The sequence below is a fragment of the Halichondria panicea genome, chromosome 3, assembly GCF_963675165.1.
Source record: "Halichondria panicea chromosome 3, odHalPani1.1, whole genome shotgun sequence".
NCBI classification, from domain to species: Eukaryota; Metazoa; Porifera; class Demospongiae; order Suberitida; family Halichondriidae; genus Halichondria; species Halichondria panicea.
In genome coordinates, this window is record NC_087379.1 from 4,685,640 (window position 1) to 4,712,766 (window position 27,127).

Below are 27,127 nucleotides of genomic sequence, written 5' to 3' on the forward strand. Positions count from 1 at the left end.
TTGCAAACAACAAACAATTTGTATACCATGTTGAAAATGACTAATATAAATACAACAATGAAAGTTATGATATTATAGTTGTGTCCTGAACTTTGACACTGCTCACACAACCAGGGCAGTTGTGAAGCGTCTCGTGCACATAGAGGTCACAGTCGATACAGAACAGCTGTTCACACTCCGGACACTTGTACCCCTGTATGAGGGACATCGAAACACTTACACCAGTCAATGTACTGGTTTATTTTACGATATTATCCTATGGATACTGAAGATTAACACGAGTCTGTGCCTGAAACTGCAGAGTGCCTAATTAAGAAAAGGAACACCACTGACACGACACCATGCTTGGCTCATAATCACTGGAACCACCACTGACACCATGCTTGGCTCATAATTACTGGAACCACGAGACAACATAATTATAACCTCCTCATAAAGGATAAAGTCAACACAAAGGACGCTCTAAACCAGACATCACATCATCCATTATCAATGCACGTAACTTCTATCATCAGTCAATACGGTGTACATAACAACCTGTTAAGTCAGACGGTTGTTTATGTCATTCCCACCAGCAATTGCTAGTGAATTCCGTTACACCCCTCAGGCCGATGACACCATCCCATAGCGGAATAGGGAGGAAGCCACTCAAGTGCCATGCGTATTTGTTGTTTTGACTAATTTTAATTAACTATAGCAGATTGAAGATTAAGATATCAATTCAACCTCAATCTTTCTAATCAGTCATCTATTCACATGGTCCCACACAACTATATTCATGCACAGCGAAAACATGCAGCTCAAGTTTTACGACTGTGAAACTTATTGGTATAAGGGAATCGAGTTGATAGAAACAGTCAAGCTCATGACTACACATAATGTTATCATAAAAGGATGATATCCGATGGCCTTTCCCACAATTATAGCCACTTTTGCCACAAGGTGTAAAAGTCTAAATGGACTCACTTAATAATCACAGTTGGTATATATATATATACAGATGCTGTGATGAACACGAGGTATTTGATGGTATCATAATGTAAACACATATCAAGTATAGGCAGTGCCCGCCGCACACATAAGAAATGACATAACAGGTTGTCTTCTAAGAAAAAAATGCACAGGCAAGTCTAATGGTGATTGTGGGAATTCATTCATAAGAAGTGCAATTTTTAAGAACATAATTATTGTCTGATAGCACATTAGAGGCTACATGCTGCAGACCAAGTGTGGCATGCTGTGAAGTTGCAAATAGTCAGCATGCATGGCCCTTCTTGGCATGCACAACAGCAGGCAGGCTTATAAACAATTCTTGTTGGGTGATGAATTGATCAGATCAACATCGATACACAGTGAGAATTTTGTTTGGTGACAATGCAGCACGCATTCTAGACACGTACAAAACAATGAAACCGTCTAGTGATTATCAAAAAACATTACATTTATAACATATCTATACGTAATTATACAACCAAACGGAGAGTACGATACTGAGCTTCTGAAGCCGTTCATAAACGGACTTTGCACGAATGAAAACACCCGTGAAGGAAATATAGATGTGTTAACGATGCTCTATAAGTTGTTTGCTAACAGATCACCCACAACCTCGATTCACAACATCATAGACACGCTGACTGACAGCATGTAGCTGCCTACATGTACTTGTATACCTCAAAGGTACATGTACTTGTATACCTTAAAGGTAGGTATCAAAGGATTCAGTTTGGTTATCGTACATTCTTATGACCATATCATCACATGCAGTTCAATGAGACCAGAATTGTAAGCTCTCTCTTTGGTCAGATGCAATCTATTTTAGTGTCAACGTAGTCTAAAATGCATGTAGTACGTAGGAGTTCATTCTAAAAGGCTAATAGAGGTTGCTTCTGTACACAGTCAAACATCAAGGGGCTGCTATAGTACACATCGTAAAAGCAACATTCATATGCCCATATCTCAATGCTGCACATCATTCAACACTCCTCCTCTCTAAGCCAGATAACTGTATAATTCTCTCTGTCTACAGGGACATCGGTGACAGGCACTAGGATAAATCAGGTTACACCGTGTTTGCACTGTGCGTCTCGACAGACATATTTAGCTATCCACATGACAGCCACTAGCAAATGAGGAAATAATTGCTCCAATCATAACCTAGAGTCCCAACAAACATGCCCTTTCCTTTGTTGAGGTAAGCTCAGAAATTAATCATAAGCATATTTTTGGTCCCATTTAGAACTTGATACATACCCTGAAGCCATTTGGTCGTGGTCTACAAAGGTGAGGTGAGAAACACAACAAACACTCAGTAATTGCATGAAAACAAACAGCTGACAATTACCTCCCACTACAAACTGACTGTTCTACCAGGAGTTTGCCGGGAAGCTACCCTGCCGCTAACCAGCAGGATCATCAACCACACACCGAGGTCATTAATTGACAAATCACATATTTACAATACCACTACACTTGGTAATTGATAGAGTGCAGACGTACAAGGTTACCATAGCTACTGAATAGTAAGTTTCACTATCTTTAACTAATTGTACACCTCGAACCACCACCCTTTGTGTGGCCTAAAAGTCCCTACGTAATACCTGGAGAGATTAACGGGAAGGAAGCACTTACACAGCTAGTGCATACAAGGAAAAAGAATCAAGGTATGCGACATCCCTCAAATCCCTCACTACAGTGCGCTTTAAGTTATACACACCCATACAATGGGAACAAGCATCTCAAGTATGCACGGTTTACCCAAGGGAGATTATAGGATGGCCTAGTCTCTAGATTGCCTTAATTAGCTCGTTACCGCGTGAGTGCTATTACATGTACAAACCATTAAATCACACCGGACAATTACGCACGCTAGTCTGGCCACAATACAGCATTCACGGATTTTCCCGGGAAAACTTAGACGCACATAATTGGCGGCTCTAATGAGATTTAAAGTAACCGTTTAAGATGTTTGTGTACATTCAGGTACGCACTGACACGTGTCATTAATTACTAATCTGGAACCCCAACCCAACGGGAAACTAGAACGATATATCACACTATCTGACATTGTTTAGACAAAGCTCTACATGACCTTGTTAAGACACAGACAGATTAGCTCACCTTGTTGCTGACAATCACTTGACATCCAGTGCAACTGAGCCTGCAGAAAAGCAATCAGTGCAAGTCTGCCCAAAGTATATTATTGTCACAGATATACTGATTCTAAGAAACCCCATCCCCTAATAGCCGAGTCCTAGAGATACGTAGATATCCCGCTACACGTATAATTAGATAAACTCACTTTTCTGTGAGTACTGTCTCTCTGAACATGGGCAGGGGGAAGAGGTGATGGTAGGAACGAGCCAGGTGGGGGGCCAGCACCAACGTCAGCCCTGTGGGGGAGGAGTGAATATGTAAGTAATATCGAGTTTCTCAGTTGTGTGGGTGGGTGAATAGATGTGAAATTGTGTATGCTCAAAGGATTACATGTATACGTGAAAAGAACATTTAACATACTTGCAGACAGACGTACAAACTGAGCTAAGGGGGCTGGAGGTGCTACAACACGGAGCAGCGTCTATCGTCGTCACATAAATATGTGCACTTACATGCATGCCCTATTTCTAGAGAGCCCTTGCAAAATCCCAAGTGAACATTTTTCTCTGCCAGAAAAACAGCTGCTATTACAGGTAGGTTGCTATCCAACACCAATGGATAGGCACACATGCAGCAACCACATGTTAGCCTACGTATCACATATCAACCACAGTAGCAACCACTACTGAGAATTCAACCGTAAGCTAATACTTCACTGAAGACAAAGACAAGACAAATCCATCCATTCTCACTAAATGGGGTGCAATCAGTAGAAAAATAAACATACTGGTAATTATTCATAGCTGAGTGGCAGTCGACCAGTCATCATCACACGGTATCAGATGCTGGCGCCATTGAAACTCAACACGACACCCGAGGCATTCTAAACCCTCCCCCCTCATTACACGCTTCACTGAGCACTTAGGCAGCTGCGTTTCAAACTTGATAGCATGCTGTTAGGACCAAGTGAGCCTTGTCTAATGATTCAAGATAACATGTATGTATTATAATTATCTCGGAAGACCTGTTTCTATTAAGAGGTCACCTTAGAAGCAGGTCACGTTCTTATAATACTAGGTCACTCCGCTATAATACAATACAGTGAGACTAGTCTATTGTGGTATGTTATAAGCAGGTCACCTATCTAGTAAGCACTGAAACCTCTGTGTTAGCAGGCCACCTATCTCGTAAGCACTGAAACCTCTGTGTTAGCAGGCCACCTATCTAGTAAGCACTGAAACCTCTGTGTTAGCAGGCCACCTATTTATTGTAGTTTCTGCTGGCCTGCCTGCCCAACGGTGATTGCTTTCACTGTATAAATCACCTAGAATCACACAAAATTAGAATTCAGTATTCAACAGATTTCCATAGTAAACAAAATGGTATTAATGTATGTAGATGTAGTTGTAGGAGGCTTATTTATTGGGGGAAGTTCCAGATTCCGAGAATTAGGTAATATAGGTGCAACAGACAGGTGGCCTGGTCTAAGTAGGTATGGTAGTGGTCTACCATTATCGTATTGATCACAGACAGTGTGGCCTAGTCTAAGTAGGTATGGTAGTGGTCTAAGGCAGCTTCCATTGTCGTATTGATCACTGTAGGCAATGTTGCCTCAGGCAAGGTGATCGTCATCACATATGCATGGGACTGTGAACTAAAATAGTAAGGTTTCACATGACTTGAGGCTATAAAGAAAATGCAAATCTACTGGTATCAACACATCATTTTTGGGATTAGATTTCGACGTATCGTTTTGCAAATGCACAGCACTGCCCACAGCTGACACAACCATGAATACATACTAACTGTCAATGTCATGTGGTGGGGGATATCGATACACCGATAGAGTTAGGTACCACGGTAACAAACTGTAGACCTAGTCCGCTGACCGACATAAATTGTAATTTGAATTCAAATCGAATTCCACATCTGGTATAAATACAAACACAAAAATGAGAGAAGACTTACAATTGTACGTAAAGCTCTGTGAATGAATACAACCACAAAGTCAGCTCTTTTTACATATCCACAAATGTGCGTTCTGCTATGCAATAATTATGTAGTACCAAGGAGGCATAAAGGAGAAGAGGGCATGCAACAGCTTGCGAAAGTGGGCGGAGGAAAAGTAGGGCAAATATCTAAAAATAAATGTCTATTAATAGATTTTTGGTACAGTATTTACATAGTATTCAGTCTGTGGCTTTAGTTTTGCTTGCATGCCCTCTTCTCCTTTACAAGCTTCTAACAGTGAATGCATGTAATAGTATGCAGGCTTACCGCAAACTTTGCACATGACTGGCAGTTCACAGTACTTGCTGCTACACTAGAAAAAGAGAGAGAAAAAATTCCACACATACATTCAACAATCATCAACAATTACAATGCTATGTAGAAAATTATTAATGCACACCTGTACGTACTGCATATAACGCTCAACCGCTTGTTCACATAATTACTTTCTATTGTGAACCCGGACATTCCGTACCGGTACGAAGATTGTGAAGACATCCCAGTTACAATAAAATTCCACAAATACTGAACGGATTTAAGTCACACTCGAGTAATTAACGTAGCGATCAAATTGCACATTGCATTATGCTGAGTTGCTGAAATTGGATAAGTAGGGTCAAATTCCCAGTGTTACAACTCCAAGCTTAGCGTAGTAAACGACTAGTGTTTTGGAAAGAGAGAATGAACAACAGACATTCCTGTGAAATTACTGTCAGGTGTCAGCAGAGAATTTAATGGGTGGGCTCATCCCGAGAAAGGAAGATCAATTACGAAACTATGCAAAACAGACGACTATTGTCAAGACGACACAATACACAGTGCTAAAAACATACCTATCGGTTTATGATCACACAGTTCGAAATTTAATGGCACAACCATATATGGTTTAAGCAATAAGACATGTACGCCACACCAAAGAGTCCTATTCTGCAGCTGATCCGAAATAGACCAACGGTACCACACAAATGCACTGGACAGAGCATAGACCCAACGGTACCACACAAATGCACTGGACAGAGCGTCTGTCAGGAAATCCACAACAAACAGCCCAACTACCCACACCACGAACACACTGGAAGTTCATCAATGGACTCAGTACTCATTAACAAGCACCTCAGGGGGATAACCTTCTGCCCATTAAACAGGGTGGCCATTGTTGAATATTGATGTGTAGATAACCATTGGAGATATGGGTGCATATAGGATCATTTCTTTAAGGGGTACACAGAAAGATTTCATTGCAGAATTTGAATATGAAATCAATGGGCTAATTATATCCATATTACATGCACATAATTATAGCTGGAGACTATCGGTATCGACTACATTATTATTGAGTACTGAGCTTACTAGCCTAAATCGGACCAGTGAATCCACTTGGTGGCCTAAGCGTACACAGCTCATTGTGCTACGACAAAAGAGGAATAGCTTACCAATGTACTCACGTTGCTAGGCAACAGGTTATCCAACAAGCCAATCAATTATAGGGTGGTGACCTCAGTGTTTGTCGGTGCCAGCCGCAGAAATTCACGAAAGCATTAATTGTGACACCCCCAACAGGCCTGGGAAAGTGTAAGACAAACCCTCCCCATAATCATAGCAGGTCAAACTTGTAGTCTCAGATAGGATGATCAGGGTGGTTAAATGTAGGTAGAATCAGGAGTGCATGAATAAATGGTAGAATCTATTGAATATGTACGTTGAAATTTAATAAATGGACGGTTGATTTCGCACAACCAGATATATTTTTAATGCATGGGGAGTGACCATTTTGCTCTTTATAGAGAAGCTGTTCATTCGTTAAGAGGATAAAGTGGTGCCTTGAAGACTCAGACTACTTTTATGGGAAGGTTGTCTTAGTTTCAAAGATTAGCTAAAATACGTCATAAACACAACTACAAAACCTTACACATACATTACTAAGGACGAGAAAAAGGCACAAAATTACGTATACACATTCACTAAGCTTATAACAAAACGTGTGCTCCCATGCAATATTACATAAGTTTCTAACACACACACATACACAACTTAGAGTGACTATATAACTACATGTCTTACATGTACGTATACTCTGACATGCCCACAGAAAGAAAGTGAAATGGACACTGATTGGCAAGCTCTAAAATATCACGACGGCTTCATTTATACAGGGTTTCTTATTCAGGAAACAATTACGGAATATGATTTAATGAACTAAGGGCAAACATCTCCAATGGAGCCACACAACGAAACACACTTATCTATAATAACAGAAGACATTATATACACGTGTAACTTGACACTAGTAGCTAATCTAACAATTTAGTTCTGTTGGGTCACATGTACCGTAGAGTCTGATGGTGGTAGCACTCATTTCAGTCAGCACCAATAATTGATCAAACATACATTCATGTATCCCTTGCATTAACTATATAATTGTACTGTCTTGAAAATGTTCTATTAGGCACTAAACCAGCATTACGATACAGAATCGTTGCAACGTACATCAACAATAGAGTTGTGGGTTGAGCGTTCTTTATGGAAGACCAGTGGTGCAAAGTGTTCCATGTGAGGAACACTCAACCCATAACTCTATTGTTGATATTGCAAAGATTGTGCAAAACCCTGTAGTTAATCCAGGCCTCTCTTGGAGTGTACAACTGTGTGTGGTCCAGTGTTGGCTACGGGCGGTAGACAGACAACCAGCATTGGCATAAAATAAGCAGTATCCTCAATCCATATCCTTTGGCAAAACATTTTGCATACCACAAACTACAAGCACCCCCACACACGACACTCACAGTGTATGTACTGTAGCCAAACCTAAGCACTGTATAGTCACATTTTGGTGGTACAGTAGAACCTCGATTATCTGGACACCTTTGTTTCGGAGGCAGGTCGTATAACAAAATATGCCAATCAGGATAAGCACACCTATCTCCATGGTAACAGGCACATGCGGATTTAAAAAAGACACACCTGTTTCTTGCTTACTAGTTATACTTTGACCATGCTGTACAGAAACTTACTCAGCCCAGATACTCGAGGTTCCCCCGATATTAGAGGGCCAGATAATCGAGGTTCTACTGGGTAATTAACTACATATTCATAGAGATTAATGCGCTCGAATCATGAAACACAAGATTACGGTAGGTACTCGGTACGCTAAGCAGTGACAAACAGCAATACCACTTTATGTGGAAAAGCCATAGACTTATTTATGACATGAAACCATCAATTTGAATTAATATTCAATATACTTATGTAGACTGTTCCCATGCCTCATTAATGTAGCCATTAGTAAAACAAAATACATTAGTAAAGAAAACACACAAGTGAAGTAAACAAGAAGAGGAGAAAGCTATTAAGTACTACGTAGTACAGACTAGGTGTAATAGTTATACAGTACAACTGGGGGGAGGGGGGGGGGAGGCGTGTGTACAGCGATTACATAACTCTTGCGGGATGATCCAGGAGCAGGAAGGGAACTCCCCTCTCCCCACTTAATTATAGCAGTGGCTCTATACTTAGAACACTCTCAACTTCCGATAATTGAGCACTCTAGGAGTGTGATTTAATTTGCGACCACAATTGCTTCATGGAGGCAGAATTCTCCACTTACATTGCTGCACTTAGTAACAACTAATCACTAGTGCATTATTATTTACACAACAATTGACCACAACCAATTATCGTGCTAAGCAATCCCACCAGTCTGCCAGAACAGGATGTCACTTTTTTATAGCCATGCAGCCTCATTCCCAGGCCCATAGAAACTAGATACCACCAACATCAACTAAACTAATTAGGCTGCAGTGAAATGCATGGGAACTTCCGTAATTAGTACAATGTTATATATACAATGTAGGAGCTCCCGAATACCAGAATCTCACAATAATTTAGCAATGGAATATTGAGGCCTAGAATGTAGGAGGCCTATATTCGTTAGAATCATTGTAACTATACATGTTAAGACGTACATTAATAATTGTATGTACGTGCTACACTTCAAACACAACCACACCAAGGCGTCGTGGTAACAGTTCCCTCAACAATTCCAAGCAGTTCCCGAATCACTGAACCCAACAAAACCCTTGAGGCTATCCGTCTCAATCAGTCTGTCTGTCTCAATAAGGAATGCTGCATACACGTACATAGTTAGTTATGCACTCCTGGTTCACCATTAAGGATCGAACCAGAGTTCACTAAGTGCTCGACAAAAGAAACAATGGCGAGGGAATTTAGACTCCATTGAGGTTTGAGTAATGAGCCGTGGATAAGTCGATCCTGTACTACATGCCAGGAAGTCATAAGCTGAAAGACTCGTATTGTACCTCACACACACCCACTGATGTCACCATTGAACTGCAATTATGATCTACATAATTATATGATCTACATGCAATCGGAGCTTATAGTTCCCTACATGCACATATACATACAGTACAGTAATACTGCACGTATACATTATGATACTTCAAACTAGAGCTGCAGGGCATTGCTCTGAGCATGTGCAGAAGTCCAAGGTGGAATTTCAGCCATAATTATGTACACACTGATCCAATAGTAGCTGTGCTTTGTTGTTGTGTGTTTATGCCACCCTGAAAGCAAACTAGTCAATCCAGAGGAAAATTATTACCATGCCTCTACAAAATCAAACCCCATTAGAATACTGCACCATTAATGCCATTAAGAGTTGCGTGCACTCAGTGCAGTTACAACCTAGTAAAAAGGTCTACATAATTATGGTCACCCTCAGTCTGGGTACCAAATTGGTCCCAGGGACCATCAAAATTCTCAGCGATGAGCAGAAATACGCACATTTATTTAGGTTTGCATTTTGTATGCAAACATACATAGCACATTATGTATCGTGTTCACACCAAGCCAAGACACAACGCCACATGCTTGTACACTTTCACACCCTCCAAATAGACATAGCCCGAGGCTTTGCATTCCATTGGTCAATCTTGCGTACATATGAAACATCATAAGTCAAAATTTCAAGATTAGAAAATCGTGATTGCATTACGTACAAGCAAGTCAACAGACACCTACATGCATATGTACACAATTGACACGTCAGCACTTTCCAGGAAACATACTAAGTAACTTCTCAAAACTTTAAGATGGAACCTGGATTAGCTAGCCACTTTCCAGAAACGTACTATCAAAACTTTAAGATGGAACCTGGATTAGCTTATCATCCCACAGCTATGCTAACACATAAACACATAACCATGCTGAATGACACATACACACTGGAATTCGAATTGTTTACTGATCTGAATCAAACGTATTTGATCATTAGAGGCCTCCTACGTTCCATTCTATATACGCGTACAGGTATGTCATATTCAGGTAATCTCTCTGTAGTCTGAATGTAGAGTCTAAGTTAAACACATAACCATGCTGAATGACACATACACACTGGAATTTGAATTGTTTACCGATCTGAATCAAACGTATTTGATCATTAGAGGCCTCCTACGTTCCGTTCTATATACGCGTACAGGTATGTCATATTCAGGTAATCTCTCTGTAGTCTGAATGTAGAGTCTAAGTTAGGAGCACTGAAGAGGTGATTCAATAATATCCTCTCCAGTCACAATGCCTCAATTATCATTAAAGGCCCACTCAAGCCAACGCAATCCCATTGTGCTACTAGCATACACACTGTATGAATGCAAGGCGGCATGATCTAAACTTACTACAAAAGAAACAAAAGCTTGTAATGTGGTTAAAACATAATCCTCGGCTTGGCAGAGAGGAGACTATATACACAGAAAAGTACTTGAGCTACAACCACAAACAGTGTGGAGGGTCAGGGAACCACCATGTTGGAGTGCGACAATGTACCCCTACATGTACATGCGATACAAATAAAGAACATGATTATGCACATGTACATGTAGGACGTGTAGGTACTAGCACAAGTTATGTTTTATCGCCAAAGAGGATTCTTCACTACAAAATTCAACAAGTAAATTGCCGAGCACACACACACGCACACACACACTCAAATTCAACGGCCAGGTTGCCAGGTACATACACTGCAGGGCCGCATCCAGGATTTTGGGTCAGGGGGAAAATTGGGCAAATGAAAAACATAGGAGGGGCAAAGCACCCCGCAGTGTATGCATGCACAAAAGTGCACGTCAAACTATAGGGAGGTCCAGGGCATGCTCCCCCGGAAAATAGGTATTTGAGGGCCTTAGATCGATTCTGGTACAATTTTGTCATCATAAGCAGTACAAATGCCTTATATTAATGAATCTGCCAGATCCTGGGGGGGGGGTGAAACTAGGCCCAGGGGCAAATTACTCCCCTCAATGCAGCCACGCACTGCATTAAATGTAATCCATAATTCTAGTCCAAACCATTATGATAACAGGAAGAAGCCTACAGTATATATTAATGTCTGACAACACAATTACCAACCATAGCAGTGGATGGATTCAGTTACCCCAAATTTAACTGAAGACATACAGTGAGGATAATCCAATTATGGATTACACAGTTATAATAATCCCATAGAGGGGAAACTTGAACAAAGGACGCCCTTGAAAATTGTAACCAGGGAAACAGGGTTGCTTAGATAACAATGTTCTTCATCATGTAGCTAGAACGCACAGTATGTGTTTTTAGAGTTAGAGTCTTAGAGGGTCTTAGTGCTATTGAGACAGACAAACAACCACATCGATTGAGCATAAGGACTTTTTGTTCCGTTAACGACCACTTAAAATCTCATCACAGTGTTTTTTCACATTGACTATAGAGATATAAGAAAGAGGTATGCACATGTAGACAACAAGTCTAGTGTGGCACTTGTAATTAGGGGAGGAAAAGGATCAGAGGAAAACGCATACTTTAGCGTGCCCTTATACGAATGGTTCCCTGGCTAGGGCCCCAAATTGTTTGTCATATGAGACACCAACAATGCATAACTTTCAAGTGGTTTTTAACTTCCTACAGCCTTTTATAAAGTCAGGTACTTATACTTCTTGCCTAATACTGGTTATCATTACGTTGTATGCATATACACAATTAATAACTATTGGCCTACACTTAAGTCAAAGGAATTAGAATGCTTGATGAAGCCCCTGTGATGATGGTAGCCGGTTGTCTTTTTGTGGGGTTTGTTATCAAACAAGCAACACCCTAGCTACTAGTTACGGTTGTACTCACCCGAGGACAGAAGTAGCCGGACGTGGTCACATGATCAATGGAGCGCTGATCCAAATGACTGCAGGAAATTAAGTAGTCAAACAATACATTACATACATGTACAATTGTGCAGGGGTTAATATTTACAACAAGATGCTCATTGAGCACACCCCGTGCGTTGAGCTTCATTGCACAGCGGTAAACGGCAATAACTTTTTACCATAATGACAACATTATCATTATGGGGAATGATCGTGAATCTAATTAGATCGATTAGAAAACAGTGTTTTTTGTCGCCTTCGAAGATCGCATACAAGCTAAACTACATTCTCATTAGCAATTAAAGCAGTCAATGAAAGTGTCTAGGTTTGCTCAAACAGCTCATAATTATGTGTGTCCACGCACGGGGTAATTATATAATTATCACTCAACATCCTTAAAACTAGTACAATATATCAAATTTATCGGTATTCTATACAGATAACTGGTATGTACATCCGATAAGTGCCCCAGGGAATATTAGAATTAGGTAATACAGCAGGTGCACGTCCGACAGACCATAAATGATGCTGTTGTTTGTTGTAAGCTCTCGCACACGTTCCGAGACAATTAGCAATACTCGTAAAAGGACGTACCTGATTACAGCACATACTTATGCAGACTGGCCTGAGGCTATCCTCACTGACAATTAGTATCCGTTACATTAGACGAGATGAACATGTATGGATACGGATTACACGCATCTCGTAGGCAGGGAGGGGGAGGGGGTGGGTGTGAGGTACTTTAATAGTAAGTGGTGTTTAATTTGAGCACAAACAATGTTTCTACAGCTGCACTTGCTACGTACTTGCATAAGGGATATACATGTACGTAGGACTGTAGCTATACATAGAAGTGCTATGACAACTAATGGCTGTGCATACAGTATGCTGCACTTTGGCAACAAGTCTCTCGAGACAGAAGCCTCTCAAACCAGGCACTGTGTGGGGATGAAAATGGTCACTGCCATTAATTATTATAGAGCTTCATCGCAACGAGTCTTATAAACAGGTTTAATCTACATGTACATGTATGTCAGAAGGTAATAACAAACGGAGGATAACAACATTCCAAGGTATATGGAGGAACATCAATGAAAGGAAGTACAGAGCTCAGAATCACCCACACATACATTGCTTGCTGATTGATTCCCAGAAATCAGGAAGGGAAGGACTCCATCTTAGGGACAATAGTAAACTATTATAATAATTATCAGATTATATCATTAGCGATATACAAGGTCATGGCCAGGTAGACCGTGACTCTTTAGAAACTCAAAGGATTGGGATATTTCCTGTGGCTGTGAAGCATTTGTATCACATAGTGAGCCAGAGGCAAGAGTTGCTTAGCAATCAAGTTGCTTAGTAATGAACGTACCACAGACAGGCAGCCATAGGTCCATTCACAAGATGCTTGGGAAAACCTGGTAGCAAGTGAGGGAGTCTTATGCAAACTGCTTAATCAAAATCCACCCTAGCTTACCCATCTTAATCATCGTAGCCTCAGCATTGGCCTGCAGTAGATGAATAGAATCATTATGAATGTGTTGTATTTATTCGAAGGATATTTATTTCGTTCCAAGGCACGGCTTTAAAGCAAGACCAAACTTCAATACATCAAATATCTTACTGTGCTGATGTAGAGAACATACCTTGGCTGGTGGAGGTCTACAGTGCTGCAGCATAATGTCTCTAAAGTGGATCTCATCAGTTATGACCTGATAAGTACCTAAACGTGTGTGTGCGTGTGAGTGACTGTGAGTGTGAGTGTGTGTGTGTGTGTGTGTGTGTGTGTGTGTGTGTGTGTGGGGGGGGGGTGCACCTTGTGTTTTCTGAGAGATGGTCTTGCAGAGACGCACTTCAGCAGAGAGACCCACAATGCAGCATCGTATAGACTGCTTCACAAGCTCCTGTAGAAAACATCATTTAAAGCTTTTTCGTTTAATGACCCTTTAACAAATTCGACACAAGGCTTGTTTAGAGCTTTATTGCTTGAGGATCCTTTATCAAGCACTAGGTACAGGGTCATCAAAGTAGAAAACCCTAAACATTGGAAGGACAGCACACTCACATCTATGGTGCTGAAAATGTTCCCGGGATCACATGAGGCGATGGAGCCCATTATAATGACTGCTTCCTTGCTGGCATGGTTGGGCACGTGCCTAGAGCAGCAAAACAAATAACATATAATTCATGCACTCCTGCTATAATGTAAGGAGAGTCCAGCGCAATAAAAACCTAGCATGAACGTACTATCGTATAATTTGTTGGACAGCAAAACATCATGATTTTGGACGGGTATAATTGGAACAGCCCCACGTGAGACGTCCATAGAACAGGCATGCAGGTGCATGCGAGCTAGTATGCGACAAGACAGTTGCACTAAATATCTCAAAACCTTGTAATCCTCGAGCTATCTAACTGCAGACTCTTGCTAGCTATAAAGCTACGTTGCTTGGAATGTATCTTAACTTTTCAAGATAATTATTGTCCGGATATTTAGCACAAATGTAAATTAAAGCACCAGAGTATCCGCTGAAACACTATCATAGTGGGATAGCTAAATCATACAGTAATGAAAGCACCGCGGGTGCTGATGCCTCGGTGGAGGTGCCAAAGCTACATAACATAAGGCTACTAATAGCGTTTATACACACATTATACTATCATGAATTTGATTAATTTTGCTGCATGCAGGCAGAATCCAGAATCACAGGGAAATTCAACGATCGATGCCAAAGTTCAAGCCTAAGATTAATGGCTGCATCAGCAGAGCCTTGAAGCTCTCTTCTCACTCTTGCAGCTACCAATATAGCTAGCGTTCTAGTGCAGAGCTAACTACTAGTAGAGTAGCAACACTCCATGGACAAGTTTTGCTACACACTCTTCTGAAAAGGCTGTGCTGCAAAGGCATTCCAAGTAAGCGAATTAAACTAGGCATAACTCGAGAACGAAGCATTATTTTGCAAATCCACGAATTAAAATCCAAGGAAACATGACTAGAAGCTCTTACTTGCACTTGATTGATCCTTGAGCAGCTGCAGCCTACACACACACACACTACCGTATACCTCGCTTGCGCATGCGCATCGAGGCATAACTAGTGACTCACTTGAGAGCTCTCATAGTCATCTCTAGTGAGTTCTGTATGGAGGGATCACCAGAGCAGGAGGGAGGTCTCTTGAGGGCTTCCATGAGAACACGGGAGTTGCCTGTGAGTGTAGGGATGGAGGGTTGTGACATGAGACACAATAATTATTATATCACGTAGTCAAGGAACAAGGGTGTCAGGCCTTCATACAGAAAAAATTGACAGGGGCGAACAAAATTCAAAAATAGGGAGGCGAGGCAATTATCCGTGTGCGTTAGCGAGATATACGGAAGTGTGTTTGTGTGTGTAGACTGCTACAGCTGCTCAAGGATCAATCAAGTGCAAGCAAGAGTTTCTATAGGCTTCTAGCCATATTTTCTTGGATTTTAATTCGTGGATTTGCAAAATAATGCTTGGTTCTTGAGTTATACCTAGTTTTGTTTACTTGGAATGCCATTGCAGCCTTTTAAGAAGAGTGCGTAGAAAAACTTGTCCATCGAGTGTTGCTACTCTACTTAGTAGTTACGTAGCTCTGCACTAGAACGCTAGCTATTGGTAGCTGCAAGAGTGAGAAGAGAGCTGCAAAGCTCTGCTGATGTAGCCATTAATTTTAGACTTGAACTTTTGGCATCGATCGTTTTTAACTACAATCATGGTCGATCATTACCCATGCACTCTTTGAGTTTCCCTGTGATTCTGGATTCTGCCTGCATGCACCAAAATTAATTAATGCATCATGATATTATAATGTGCATGTGTATATAAAAGCTATCAGTAGCTTTATGTTATGTAGCTTTGGCATCTCCACCGAGGCATCAGGACCCGCGGTACTTTTATTGTTATTAAGTACTAATAGTATTGTGGAATGTAATAAAAATGCAGAAATTAAATTAGTTTCAATTGCCTAGACTGAATGGTACTAGATAAAAGCCATAGCCTGAGCGACACAAGCCTTTCTCACTTAATGAAAGTCGCTCTTGAATCGCCCTCTGTACTTACAGATAGTGACTTAGAAGAAGAAATTGTGAGCGTATGAAACAGAAAGAGTAGAAGAATAGCAGTTTAATTAAAGTAGCTTCGTAAAGAACTCATTATAGTTGTTGTTATGAATAGTTATTAAGGCAGAGCTCTTGGTTTGGTTGGTGTGTCACAGGCCATAACACTACTGTGTGTTATGGCCTGTACAAAAATTTACAATTGCCAGGGGGGGGGGGGCGAAACCGTAGCCAATGGGGGCGAGCGCCCCTCCCCCCCTCTATGAAGCCCTGGGTGTAATAATAGTCCCTTCCGTCGTGTTATTATTACACAGTCGTGTAGCCTCGAGGTATGACTTGGTAAGGGGTTGTCGTGATATTATAGCATGTGCATGTATACAGGCAGCTCATCCTCTGGCTTGTGCCTGTATATTATCATACAACACTCGGTCTCATGCTGTGCATCTATTACATGTAGTAATTACGCCATAGCCGAGTGTTAGAAATGACTGTATGGTCAAATGTCATTTGTGCCAGGTCATACTGACTGGAAACATGCAGGAATGCATGGTCATTCTAATGAAACGTCCGGTCAATGACCAATGGCAGTGAGTAATTTCTAACACTGCTAGCCGCCATATATAATTACGGCGGCTAGCATAATTATAACTATATCAACAAAAATAGAGATTACATTCCACACCCAACGACGTGCTGAGATCTATCTGCTGGCATACCGTAGAAACTGGATTATTAGCGCATGCGCTTTTGGGGTCAATAGCAGAGCTCTATACACTTATATTCGAGAATGCGCCTATAATGCAGTCATTTCGAGCCTCACCCAGCAACCGGATGTCTCTGTGATGAGAGCTGACTCGCAAGCTGGCTAGAAAGTGAGCAAGCAGGCTGGATCTATATCATACTATTATGTTACAGTTTATTTTACAGTTCATTTACATCATTTAAATTCATATTATAAAACATTCATATTGACCAGGAACTTGGAATAAAAGGACCTCATCCATGTCTCATGTGAGACTCACATTCTCTCAGCATGATCAGACAAGGTAACAGCATGCCCAGAGAGTCCTTCCAGATGGATATCACCAGCTATATAGCTATCATGCACTGTACAAGCTAACTAGCTCATAGATAAACAAAATTAGCTGAATCAATTCTAAAATTTCACTAATAACCTTCGCATAATTGGAAAAGCGCTTCACTTTGAGTATAAAAAGCCTGCAGTTGAGCATGTGCTTAAAATAAGATACGCTTATAGTCGAGTAAGCGCTAATAATCCAGTTTCTACGGTATCTTTTTAGCCTGATCTGATTGCTGTTGGCATATCTTTTACATTTGTATATGTCTAGCCTGACTAAAAATTCAAACTATTTCGTGTGTAAACATCCAATTCAACAACAACATTTTAGGGTTATACTGCAGACTGCAGTATTATCTCATGTAAGCTAACCATTGAGCTCGAGTAGTTTTTCAGCCCTCCCGTCTCTGGTTATAATAAGACCGACCTGAGTAAAGAACACAGTAACTGTACGTCTCATAGCGTGCTCACTCACTTGAGATATTGGATTCTGGTCGAAGAACTCAGCCAAGAAATTTTCAACTATCTATGCAAAAAACGATGATGTATGAAATTATAATCCTGTTGCGCGAGAATAGTACAGTTCCTATGACTATAGTGTTCTACTAACAGAGCCAAAGGAACAATAGTACGTACGTAGAGGTACTTCCAACCATGTTGATCACATGCTCTACAATGTTACCTTGAGAGTGCAGCGAATTCTGTCAGGTTTCAAGTCCTTGTCAGCCATTGAGCGAGAGGCATCCACTATCAGAAATAGATACCTCATCTGTACGAACAACATAGGATCATTGTAAGAGATACCGGATCCAGTGTGTATTAAATACAAGTCTGTGAACCAGTAATATTATAAATTGGATAAAATTCGTTAATTTGTTTATTGACGATAAACAGTCCTAATGCACCACAAACAACAAACAACACCATGGTTACGTACCATTCCTAGACGAGCAGAATTTGGCCTTTCAAACAACCTAACAGGAAGAATGTTCAAAATAAATCATCAGCTAAGGCAAGACACAGCAAATTACTTGGTTCTCGGTTTTTTCATCAAAATTTGAAGCGGGGAAGCAGTTTTTAAATCTTTGACAAGCATTCAGAAAAAAGTCACAAAAAGTTCACCGTCGTCAGGCATAAAAAGGTCAAAGTTCGTTATTTTAGGCCAACTGTTTTGATGATGTTTACAGCCCATCGCAATAAAAAATGAGCAAGCGGTGTAGAAGCAGTCTCAAAAAAATTAAGCGGGCGAGCCTGATAACCAAATAATTTACTTTGTCTGGCCTAATATGCTTGCTCTGTTTAGTACTGTACCTCCTCCTCTTTGCCTTGTAGAGCTCTTCATCCAGGGTGGAATGAAGTCGTCCCTCCCTGTCCTCCTGGAGCACCTCCCTACATGTGGTTAAATGTGAAAGAATATCTAGATATTTACGTAGATTTATATAGTAGACCAAAGTTAATACAGATAGATATAATTATTATTTATCTGATTATGCTATTGTCCGTAGACTATACAGCTAGTTAAGTTGTACACTAAGTTTCTCACCAACTTCGCTCATACTCGGTCTCCCAAGGTTTGTGCACCGTGTCATCACCTTCTACCTCCATAGCAACACTATTCTAATCCTAGTACACTGGACAACAGTGCTGTACAGCTGCCAAGTTCATGAAGTTTTAATGATCAGTGGCCATGCTGTAATGGTCATCAAGCTCAGAAGCTACAAGCGCTAAGCTCCAAAAGCTGGGCGTGGCTGGTGCTGTTGCAGAGCTACAGAGGTGCTTACTTAAGTACTGGAATCTCTGCTTTTATCACCCAGGAGACAGTAGTAAGACCAAACCAAAATGCAACCTACAAGCCCCTTGCAGAATCTAAGTTATTGGCTGCTCCTGCTGTTGTGTACAGCTGCAAGTATTATGGAAGGCAGTCCTACAGTGAGCAGCCTAGGGCACATCTGCACTGAGCAAGGTAAATATGAACTGACTTTTAACTATGCTGGAGCTATATAGACTAGCTAGTATTAGTTACTAGATTTAGATAGTACACAGTTAGCTCGATATACGTTAAACTGTGATAGTTTATAAAAGGAGGCGTGCAATTTTACAAAGAGGCCTCTTGAATCAAACCAAAGACAGGCCAATTAGTGGTTTTGGTATCTTTCTATTGCTTATGATAAGAGTACACAGCAGATGGCCGGTGACCCGTTATCATAGTGCGAGGAGCCAATCTGATCAATAAGATCGTGGAAACATGTAGCTAAGCAACCTCCATTTGGAAACTGACGCTTTATGTTAATTTTCATAACAGTATGCAGTAGCACAGCTTGCTAGTAAACAGTATTCAAGAGGCCACTTGAAGTACAATGATATACATTACCTATAAGCATCATTGAACTACTGTACCTGGTTGATTTTAAATATTAATGTTTTGTTATGTTAATGAATTATATATTTCTCCGTTTCTCTGTGTAGATACTGGCCTTTTGGATCAGCCAACAGCACAGACATGGCCGAATGGTATCATACCTTACGAAATCAGCAACCACCTATCAGGTAGCTATTATGAATGTATGGAATCATTGCATGCATGAACAATAATTTACAATATGCTCGCCCTATAATTATAATTATGTCATACATGTACTTACAATATAATACAAACAGCTTCTATTGAGCATCTGGTGACCAGCTGATAGCTACAAACAGTGGGTATCACGTGTTTCATCTTCCAGTGATGAATAGTGGCACATCAATTGATCTCTGGAATGCTATATCTATCCTTCAAGTGCTTTCATGGCTCATGATTTCAATTGTGTGTAAAATCTTCAAACATTGTTCGAATTCTTGTAGTTCTCTTCACACAAGAATAATTTTTCATGACATGCATACAGCTGTGCTTGTAAAAGCATTTTGAGATAATTTCAAGAGCATACATTACATTCCATCCCTACTATCTACTGTTCATGTGTCGAAAAATCACAAGTTGCATTATGCAATAAGCACTAATTTTTGTGTACCGCTCAAAATTGTTTGCACACAATCATTATTGCAATATACAGTAATAAAAATGCTGAAGCTGTGATGTAATAAAAACATCACAGAAAGTAAATAAACTACATGATTGTCCTCAATTGTTTTTTAATCTGTAGGAGATGTGAGAAGGAAACTGCTCTTAACAATGCAGGCCCAAGAGATAACTTCCTGTGTCATATTCACACCACACGGAAGCGAGCCCGACTTTGTATCGTTTGAGACTGGAGAAAGGTGCTACAAAATGTTTATTGCATGTAGTTTAATTTGTTGGAATTAAAAGTTTAGTGGACGTGACTTTTATACCACAGAGGAACATGTACTATAGCCGTATAGCGCTTTGAAAGGGTGATCCAGGAAACGAGCAGTACAGCGTTAGCATGTATATCTAAGCTTACAATCTAAGAATTTTAATTAAGTTAGTTTGGAGAGATTATGAGGTAACATTAAAGGTAATGAAATTAAAGAAGATTGCGAATCCATCAGTATAAACAACTTAGTAGCGTAGCAATGCTTAGCAACTACCTATCAAATTAATTGCCATTTAAAGTCATTTACTTTTTCAGGTGCTGTTCGAACATAGGGTACATAGGTCAAGGTAGACAGGATGTGTTGCTAGGCAACTCCTGCACAGAGTCTGGCTCTGAGAACCAACTGAGTAGCGTCATACACATGCTTGTCGGTATGAAAGATACGGGAATTGCAACTGATGGGAATCCTAAGAAACGACAAACATCAGCCAAACTTGAAAGTTTCTCTGCCACTATTAACCACAATTGTGATGGTACGTAGGTCATTTAGCTACAAAAATTAATATTAATTGATGACATTAATCAAGCTAGCGCACTCGATTACATAAATGCCAGATATATACAGGAGATACAGATGCATGTGTTTATGACTTATATGCTTGACTTCCATACACCGTATGCAGCAATTTGTGGAGGGTGTGCCATATTGGATAAATCGAACAATCTAATTGAGCACCTTCTGGGCACCCCCCAGTACCCAGGACACTATCAGACCCATCTGGACTGCACATGGAAGTTGGCAGCACCCGAGGGCTTTTCCCTGAGGCTAAATTTCCACGACTTAGACTTGGAGGAACACGACAGTTGCAGACACGACTATTTGAGTGTGCAGTACCTAAATGACCATGGTCAAGTGCTCAGGTGAATTTGTATGGCCTCTGTGTGCAGTGTTGAGGGATCAATAGGAGATTAGTAAACAAACTATGTGAAATAGATTGCGCTCTCAGACTATATGTTGTTACTAGGCGCCTGATAATGATGTGGTGGTATAATGACAGTGTTTTTATTAATTATTGCATGTCCAAGAGCTTAAAATAGCAACAACAAATTAACAGGCATTTACAATAATTATTGTTTTGAGTGCCTCCTCCAATGCAGCAGTTGTGACAATGAGTGTCATGCATATGCAATTTGTACATGCAGGTCCTCCAAGCTGTGCGGGTCTCCAGACATGTTGACACTGAACCAACCCACCTCACATGATGTCAACATCAGCATCGCTGTCTTGCACTTCCACTCTGACAGCTCGTATGGGGGCAAAGGACTGTTGGTAGGATACACTGTAAGAGGTGAGACCACTGGATTAGTTACAGCCACTTCTGTTCATAATGGGGCAATCGAGGAGGTCGATATAATATAGTTCGTAAAGAGTGAAGCGATTATATAATAATCCTAGATATCGTACTGACTTGACTTCTCTTGTACTTACAGAAAAACCGGTCAACAAAGTTGATCCCTGCTCGATGAACAATGGTGGGTGTGCTGGGGTGTGCACCAGTGATGCCTTTGGAGACCATGTGTGCAGCTGCAAACCAGGGTATCGGCTTACCAGGAGAGGAAAGTGCTTAGGTAAGGACTTAGTTTTTGTCTCTTAGCTACCGTATAGCAGCTATTCAGGATAGTGATGTTGAATCTCTATTAGTGTAGAATAATTTCGTAGTTTAATTTTCATGATGCTCTTCAATACGAAATATACACATTACGAAAATAACCCGCTATATACGGTATTGTGAAATGACCTTAGAAATACATGTACAGTAGACTTTTGTTAATCCGGCCACCCTTTGGACAGTGCAGCTTGGCCGGAATAGCGAGGTGGCCGAATTTCAGAAAATACGTGCGGCTAAAAATGACCCTACCTCGAATCTAATGGCAGTTCTGTCTCGAGTAAAATGAATCATTTTATGCTATCTATTTAAGTGTAATCCATTTATCTGCCAAACTACATCCAAAACGTCATATATGGCCGTAATAAATATACATTAAAAACCTAGTTTGAGGCAGCCAGTACTGGCCAGTATACGGAACAGTGAGTGACCGCATTTCAGTTTTGTGCAGTAAACATCTACATTGTAGCTAGCAATCCGTGCCAACCAATGGCCGGTTTATCGTGCATGGCGGCCATATTTCAGAGAGCCGGAATAGCAAGAGTCTATATATAACTGAATAACGAGATAGTGAGAGCACTTAGCCCCGATCAGTTAGTTTATGAAAAGCTGTACATTATTATGTACATGTATATGTACACGTGTTCACGAGTTTCTGGGTACATTGCTAAAAGCTATACAAACGCTACGCCAAATTACAACCTATTGGTCGTAGGATTGACAATTAACCAGGGAATTAAAGAAGCTATATCATGCAGAACTGAGGTGGAAGGCTTCAGCCTCTAAAGATCCCTATACTAGCTTCCTATCTTGCATATATGTGCTTATCAAATTAACCTTCATGTATAGATGGTAACTAAATCCTTAAGTGACGATTGTTTTGTTAATGCAGATATCAACGAGTGTAAGGTGAACAAAGGCGGTTGTGTTCACAAGTGCACCAATATTGAGGGATCTTTTTCCTGCCATTGTCGAATTGGATATGAACTGAGTCCAGATCAGAGATCATGTCACAGTAAGTATACCACGATTGCATGTATAATATTATAAGTAATCCGTCTCATGCAACGTACTGTTTATGTATAAACGGGTATTACAACATTTGCATGAATATCCACACACACGCAAGCACAAACACATTCCTCAAATTATGCGTACGCGTGCACTCATAATTAATAGCAGCTTCCAATTGGAAATGCTAGCAATACCCCCACCATCCATTCACACACACGCACGCACGCATGCAAGCACATGCACCATCTAAATTACCATACCACCCACCCACTCACACACACACACACACACACACACACACACACACACACACACACACACACACACACACACACACACACACACACACACCAACGCACACACACTACACACCACACACATACAGCTTGCAACTTCACAATGAACCAGCGCACACACACACACGCACACACACGCACACACACTACACACCACACCACCTCACACCACACCAACGCACACACACTACACACCACACACATACAGCTTGCAACTTCACAATGAACCAGCACACACACACACACGCACGCACGCACACCACACCAACGCACACACTCTACACACCACACACATACAGCTTGCAACTTCACAATGAACCAGCGCTCAGGGATCATCTACCCTACTGGCTATCCCGTCTCATACAAACACAACCAAAACTGCCTCTGGTTCATACACGCATGGCCTGAGCATCACCTCAAAATTACTATATCTAACTTTGACACCATCGATACAAATAGGTGCACAGCGGACTTTCTGAAGCTAGATCCCAGCAAATTCCCATACCAGGGCCGACTGTGTGGCTACCATTCTCACATTGAGTACTATGTGCAGGGGAAGATGAAGCTGAGGTTTCGGTCAAAAATAGCTAACTCCTATCACAGTGGATTTAGGCTGAGTTTTGAGCAGATGCCAACCAGTCAGTTAAATAGCTCTGCCATTGATTATGTTAATGTAGATGGGAAAACAGTGCCTTATACAGAAAGATTATGGTTATGATCATGCAGATTAATTTCTTTGTGTATATAATTAGCTGACAACATTTTTTATTCACTGCACCACATTACCTTCCATTGAATGATAATAATTGTTTGATAGTCACAAAAACTCATTTATATAAGAGGTTAAAGCTCGAGAGCACCAAGGAGGTAGTAAATGAGAATGAGCACAATTACAATGAGCAAACATATTATAATGACTGTGTAAGTGTTAATAGAATGTTGCTGATCCAGTCCCAATTCACGGAGGTGTAACTCAGCAACGTGAAGTCCGGGATTCAACTCCAGCGTCTTTCTGAAGTACCATGCGGCTTCTTCGTATTTTTCCAGGGCCTTGTACACTTCCCCCAGGGTGAAATACTGTAGCCAGACATGATGGTCGGATGATTTCATGTGCAAGGAGCGTTTGGCAAGATAGACAGCATCTGCGTTATATTTGAGGTTGAAGAGAACCCGTGCCAGGTTGAGCAACAGGTCAGGGTGGTCGGGAGAGAGAGAGAGGGCTTTGCGGAAACACTCTATGGCCAGTTGTGTGTTGCCTTTGATTCGCCAGAAGTTGCCAATTTGGTTGAGGACAGTTAGCGAGTTTGGGGTCTGAGGGTGAGAAGGACACAACTTCATGTTATAATTATGCTTTACCTGATTATCCATGCACTATTGTTGGTGTTTAAATTAAGGCTATGACCTTTTTCATAGGGACCACAAGAAGGAATGATGTAATACACGTGTTTGCAGGCTGTAACAATGGGTTGCAATTTATATCATGGTCGTTTTAATTAGAAATTACGTACATGCACATTACACTTATACACGTACACTTCCGATACAAGATCCTCTGAAGAGGGCAGTGCTATTACCCCATAATTAATTATTTTCCTACCAGCATAGAAGGCCGCTCTACAAAATACAGATTTATAGTACCCTAAAGAGTGATCTACTTGGAGGCTCCACTGCATGCAAGTATACACACCTCTTGATAAGCCTTTCTGAGTCCCATCTCCACCTCAAACAGGTCCACAGCATTGTCTGTCTCTGCCTTCTTGAATATCATGGCTACCTCCGGTTCAGGATAGTGACTGTGCTCGTGTCTCCGTGCTATACCTTCCAACCAATCGTAGGCCGTGCTCTCCACCGCTTCTCCACAGGTGAGGGGGGTGGGTTGGGCATCCTGCATTGCCTGCTGGCTCCTGGACATGGGTATTAAGGGAATTATACAGTTGGTTGTAGAGCAAGGTCTAAATAATTATGTGCATGCGTGTGTTCATTGTAAGGCATAGTGAAACCTCCAACAATAAACCTGCCCCAATAAGAGGTGAATTCTCTATATCCCTAACAATTAATGGACTGCCTGTATATAAGGACAAGGGCGCTCTTCATACCAAGAACACACATGCATACTTAAATACAGTACTATACCTACTAGTGATTAAGGATAGTGACCCTGTTGCACATTACTAACTAAATGCTCTGCTGCACACTGTACGTAGGCACATACATCGGTCCAGATCCATCTGGGTTGCGTGGGCGTTTATGTTCACCGTCCTTACAGTTACCAGCTCCACACCTCACACTCTCACGCTGACACGCCCCCTTACGTCTCTCCTTGACTGACGAGGTCACCCCTGTAATTAAGCCAGTGATCAATCAGTTGTACACTACATCAACCATCAACATCATTAAACCTCCAAGGCAAGGATGGTTTGCATTGCCATAAATTCGAATATAGTGGACAATAAGTGTTATATACAAATGGTATGAAAAATGCTTGCAACCTAAACTACGTATCTCACCTTGGATACAACTAGCCAACAGTCTTAAAAAAACTATTGAAACAAACGACAATCTTTGTGCGTATGAGTGCTATAAGCTTCTAGCTCTACGTACTGACTTGTCCATGTCCAAGGATTGAGCCCCACCCTTATTTCCTGGTGTTTAGCGAGCAACTGTCCTGCCCTTGCCAACAAGTGCCTAGCTTCTTTCAAGGTAAGGGAGTTTATGAGAATGCTGAGTTTATGGTAGTTCAGTTGCTATGATATATACAGACCCCAAGAGGGGCATATAAAAAAATGTTATAAATATTTGTGCGAAGCTAGATCTGGCTGTTTAACAGGTTACAGCCTCTGTAATTATATACGGACTACAGATTAAAGAGGATGTACGCTACAGAGGTGATGTTTTGAATACCGTATTCGCATTAGCATACACTTGATCCAACTCACCATCAGAGCTCAGGTCCACTGTCAATACAGGGCAGTGTGATCTCGCCTGACCACCACCACCCTTTTGGCCCTCCACTGTAGTCCTGATTTGTGGGCGTGGCTTTCTATTAACCTCTCCACCTACACCACGCATTTTGGTTGTGTGTCGGACCAAAATGGCAAATTCCGGGTCGCTATTGGCCAGGTTGACGGCAAATACATCTCCCGTTTTCCCCTGAGAGTGATCGACTTCGAGAGGTGTAATGGAGTCTTCCTGTACCTTCCAATGAGTGACACCAGCTATGCTGGAGACACAGGCAAGCAGTAGGGCGTGTACTAGCACTGTGAGGGCTGCTGAGGCCATGCTGTCCACAGATTCTCTTTAGGCTTGAATAACACAGGTATTATAAGGTAGTGTCTTATCATCTGAGCTTCCTAACCGGCATCTTGAGCCATGTAGAGCAATAGATTAATTAATACGCACAAAACGAGGTGTAATTAATTTG

The 27,127-nt window shown here is 41.1% G+C and overlaps 3 protein-coding genes across 6 annotated transcripts; 1 reads left to right on the plus strand and 2 right to left on the minus strand.

Moving 5' to 3' along the window:
* LOC135333740 (general transcription factor IIH subunit 2-like) lies at window positions 1–19,139 on the minus strand. Of its 3 annotated transcripts, XM_064528770.1 has the most exons (17): window positions 18,998–19,139; window positions 18,766–18,843; window positions 18,392–18,428; window positions 18,137–18,223; window positions 17,930–17,980; window positions 17,827–17,881; window positions 15,403–15,502; window positions 14,362–14,452; window positions 14,113–14,200; window positions 13,943–14,019; window positions 13,774–13,804; window positions 13,669–13,714; window positions 12,274–12,331; window positions 5,371–5,416; window positions 3,299–3,389; window positions 3,118–3,157; window positions 1–193 (listed from the first exon to the last, which is right to left on the minus strand). In XM_064528770.1, exons 1-17 carry the CDS (start codon window positions 19,057–19,059, stop codon window positions 65–67), a joined length of 1,167 nt encoding a protein of 388 aa, XP_064384840.1. In that variant the 5' UTR covers window positions 19,060–19,139; the 3' UTR covers window positions 1–64. The 3 variants fall into 3 exon arrangements, with proteins under 3 accessions (XP_064384840.1, XP_064384841.1, XP_064384842.1); XM_064528771.1 differs by lacking the exon at window positions 18,392–18,428 and having other exon boundaries at window positions 18,998–19,059; XM_064528772.1 differs by lacking the exons at window positions 1–193; window positions 3,118–3,157; window positions 5,371–5,416 and having other exon boundaries at window positions 3,369–3,389.
* LOC135333713 (tolloid-like protein 1) lies at window positions 19,128–24,424 on the plus strand. Of its 2 annotated transcripts, none has more exons than XM_064528735.1 (9): window positions 19,128–19,417; window positions 19,921–20,001; window positions 20,598–20,712; window positions 21,045–21,262; window positions 21,413–21,650; window positions 21,933–22,078; window positions 22,221–22,358; window positions 23,289–23,411; window positions 23,796–23,988. In XM_064528735.1, exons 1-9 carry the CDS (start codon window positions 19,294–19,296, stop codon window positions 23,930–23,932), a joined length of 1,320 nt encoding a protein of 439 aa, XP_064384805.1. In that variant the 5' UTR covers window positions 19,128–19,293; the 3' UTR covers window positions 23,933–23,988. The 2 variants fall into 2 exon arrangements, with proteins under 2 accessions (XP_064384805.1, XP_064384804.1); XM_064528734.1 differs by lacking the exon at window positions 23,796–23,988 and adding an exon at window positions 24,006–24,424 and having other exon boundaries at window positions 19,160–19,417.
* LOC135333742 (uncharacterized) lies at window positions 24,425–27,127 on the minus strand. The gene is made up of 4 exons (XM_064528774.1): window positions 26,643–27,127; window positions 25,919–26,045; window positions 25,394–25,610; window positions 24,425–25,017 (listed from the first exon to the last, which is right to left on the minus strand). The coding sequence occupies exons 1-4, from the start codon at window positions 26,983–26,985 to the stop codon at window positions 24,550–24,552; spliced, it is 1,155 nt and encodes a 384-aa protein (XP_064384844.1). The 5' UTR covers window positions 26,986–27,127; the 3' UTR covers window positions 24,425–24,549.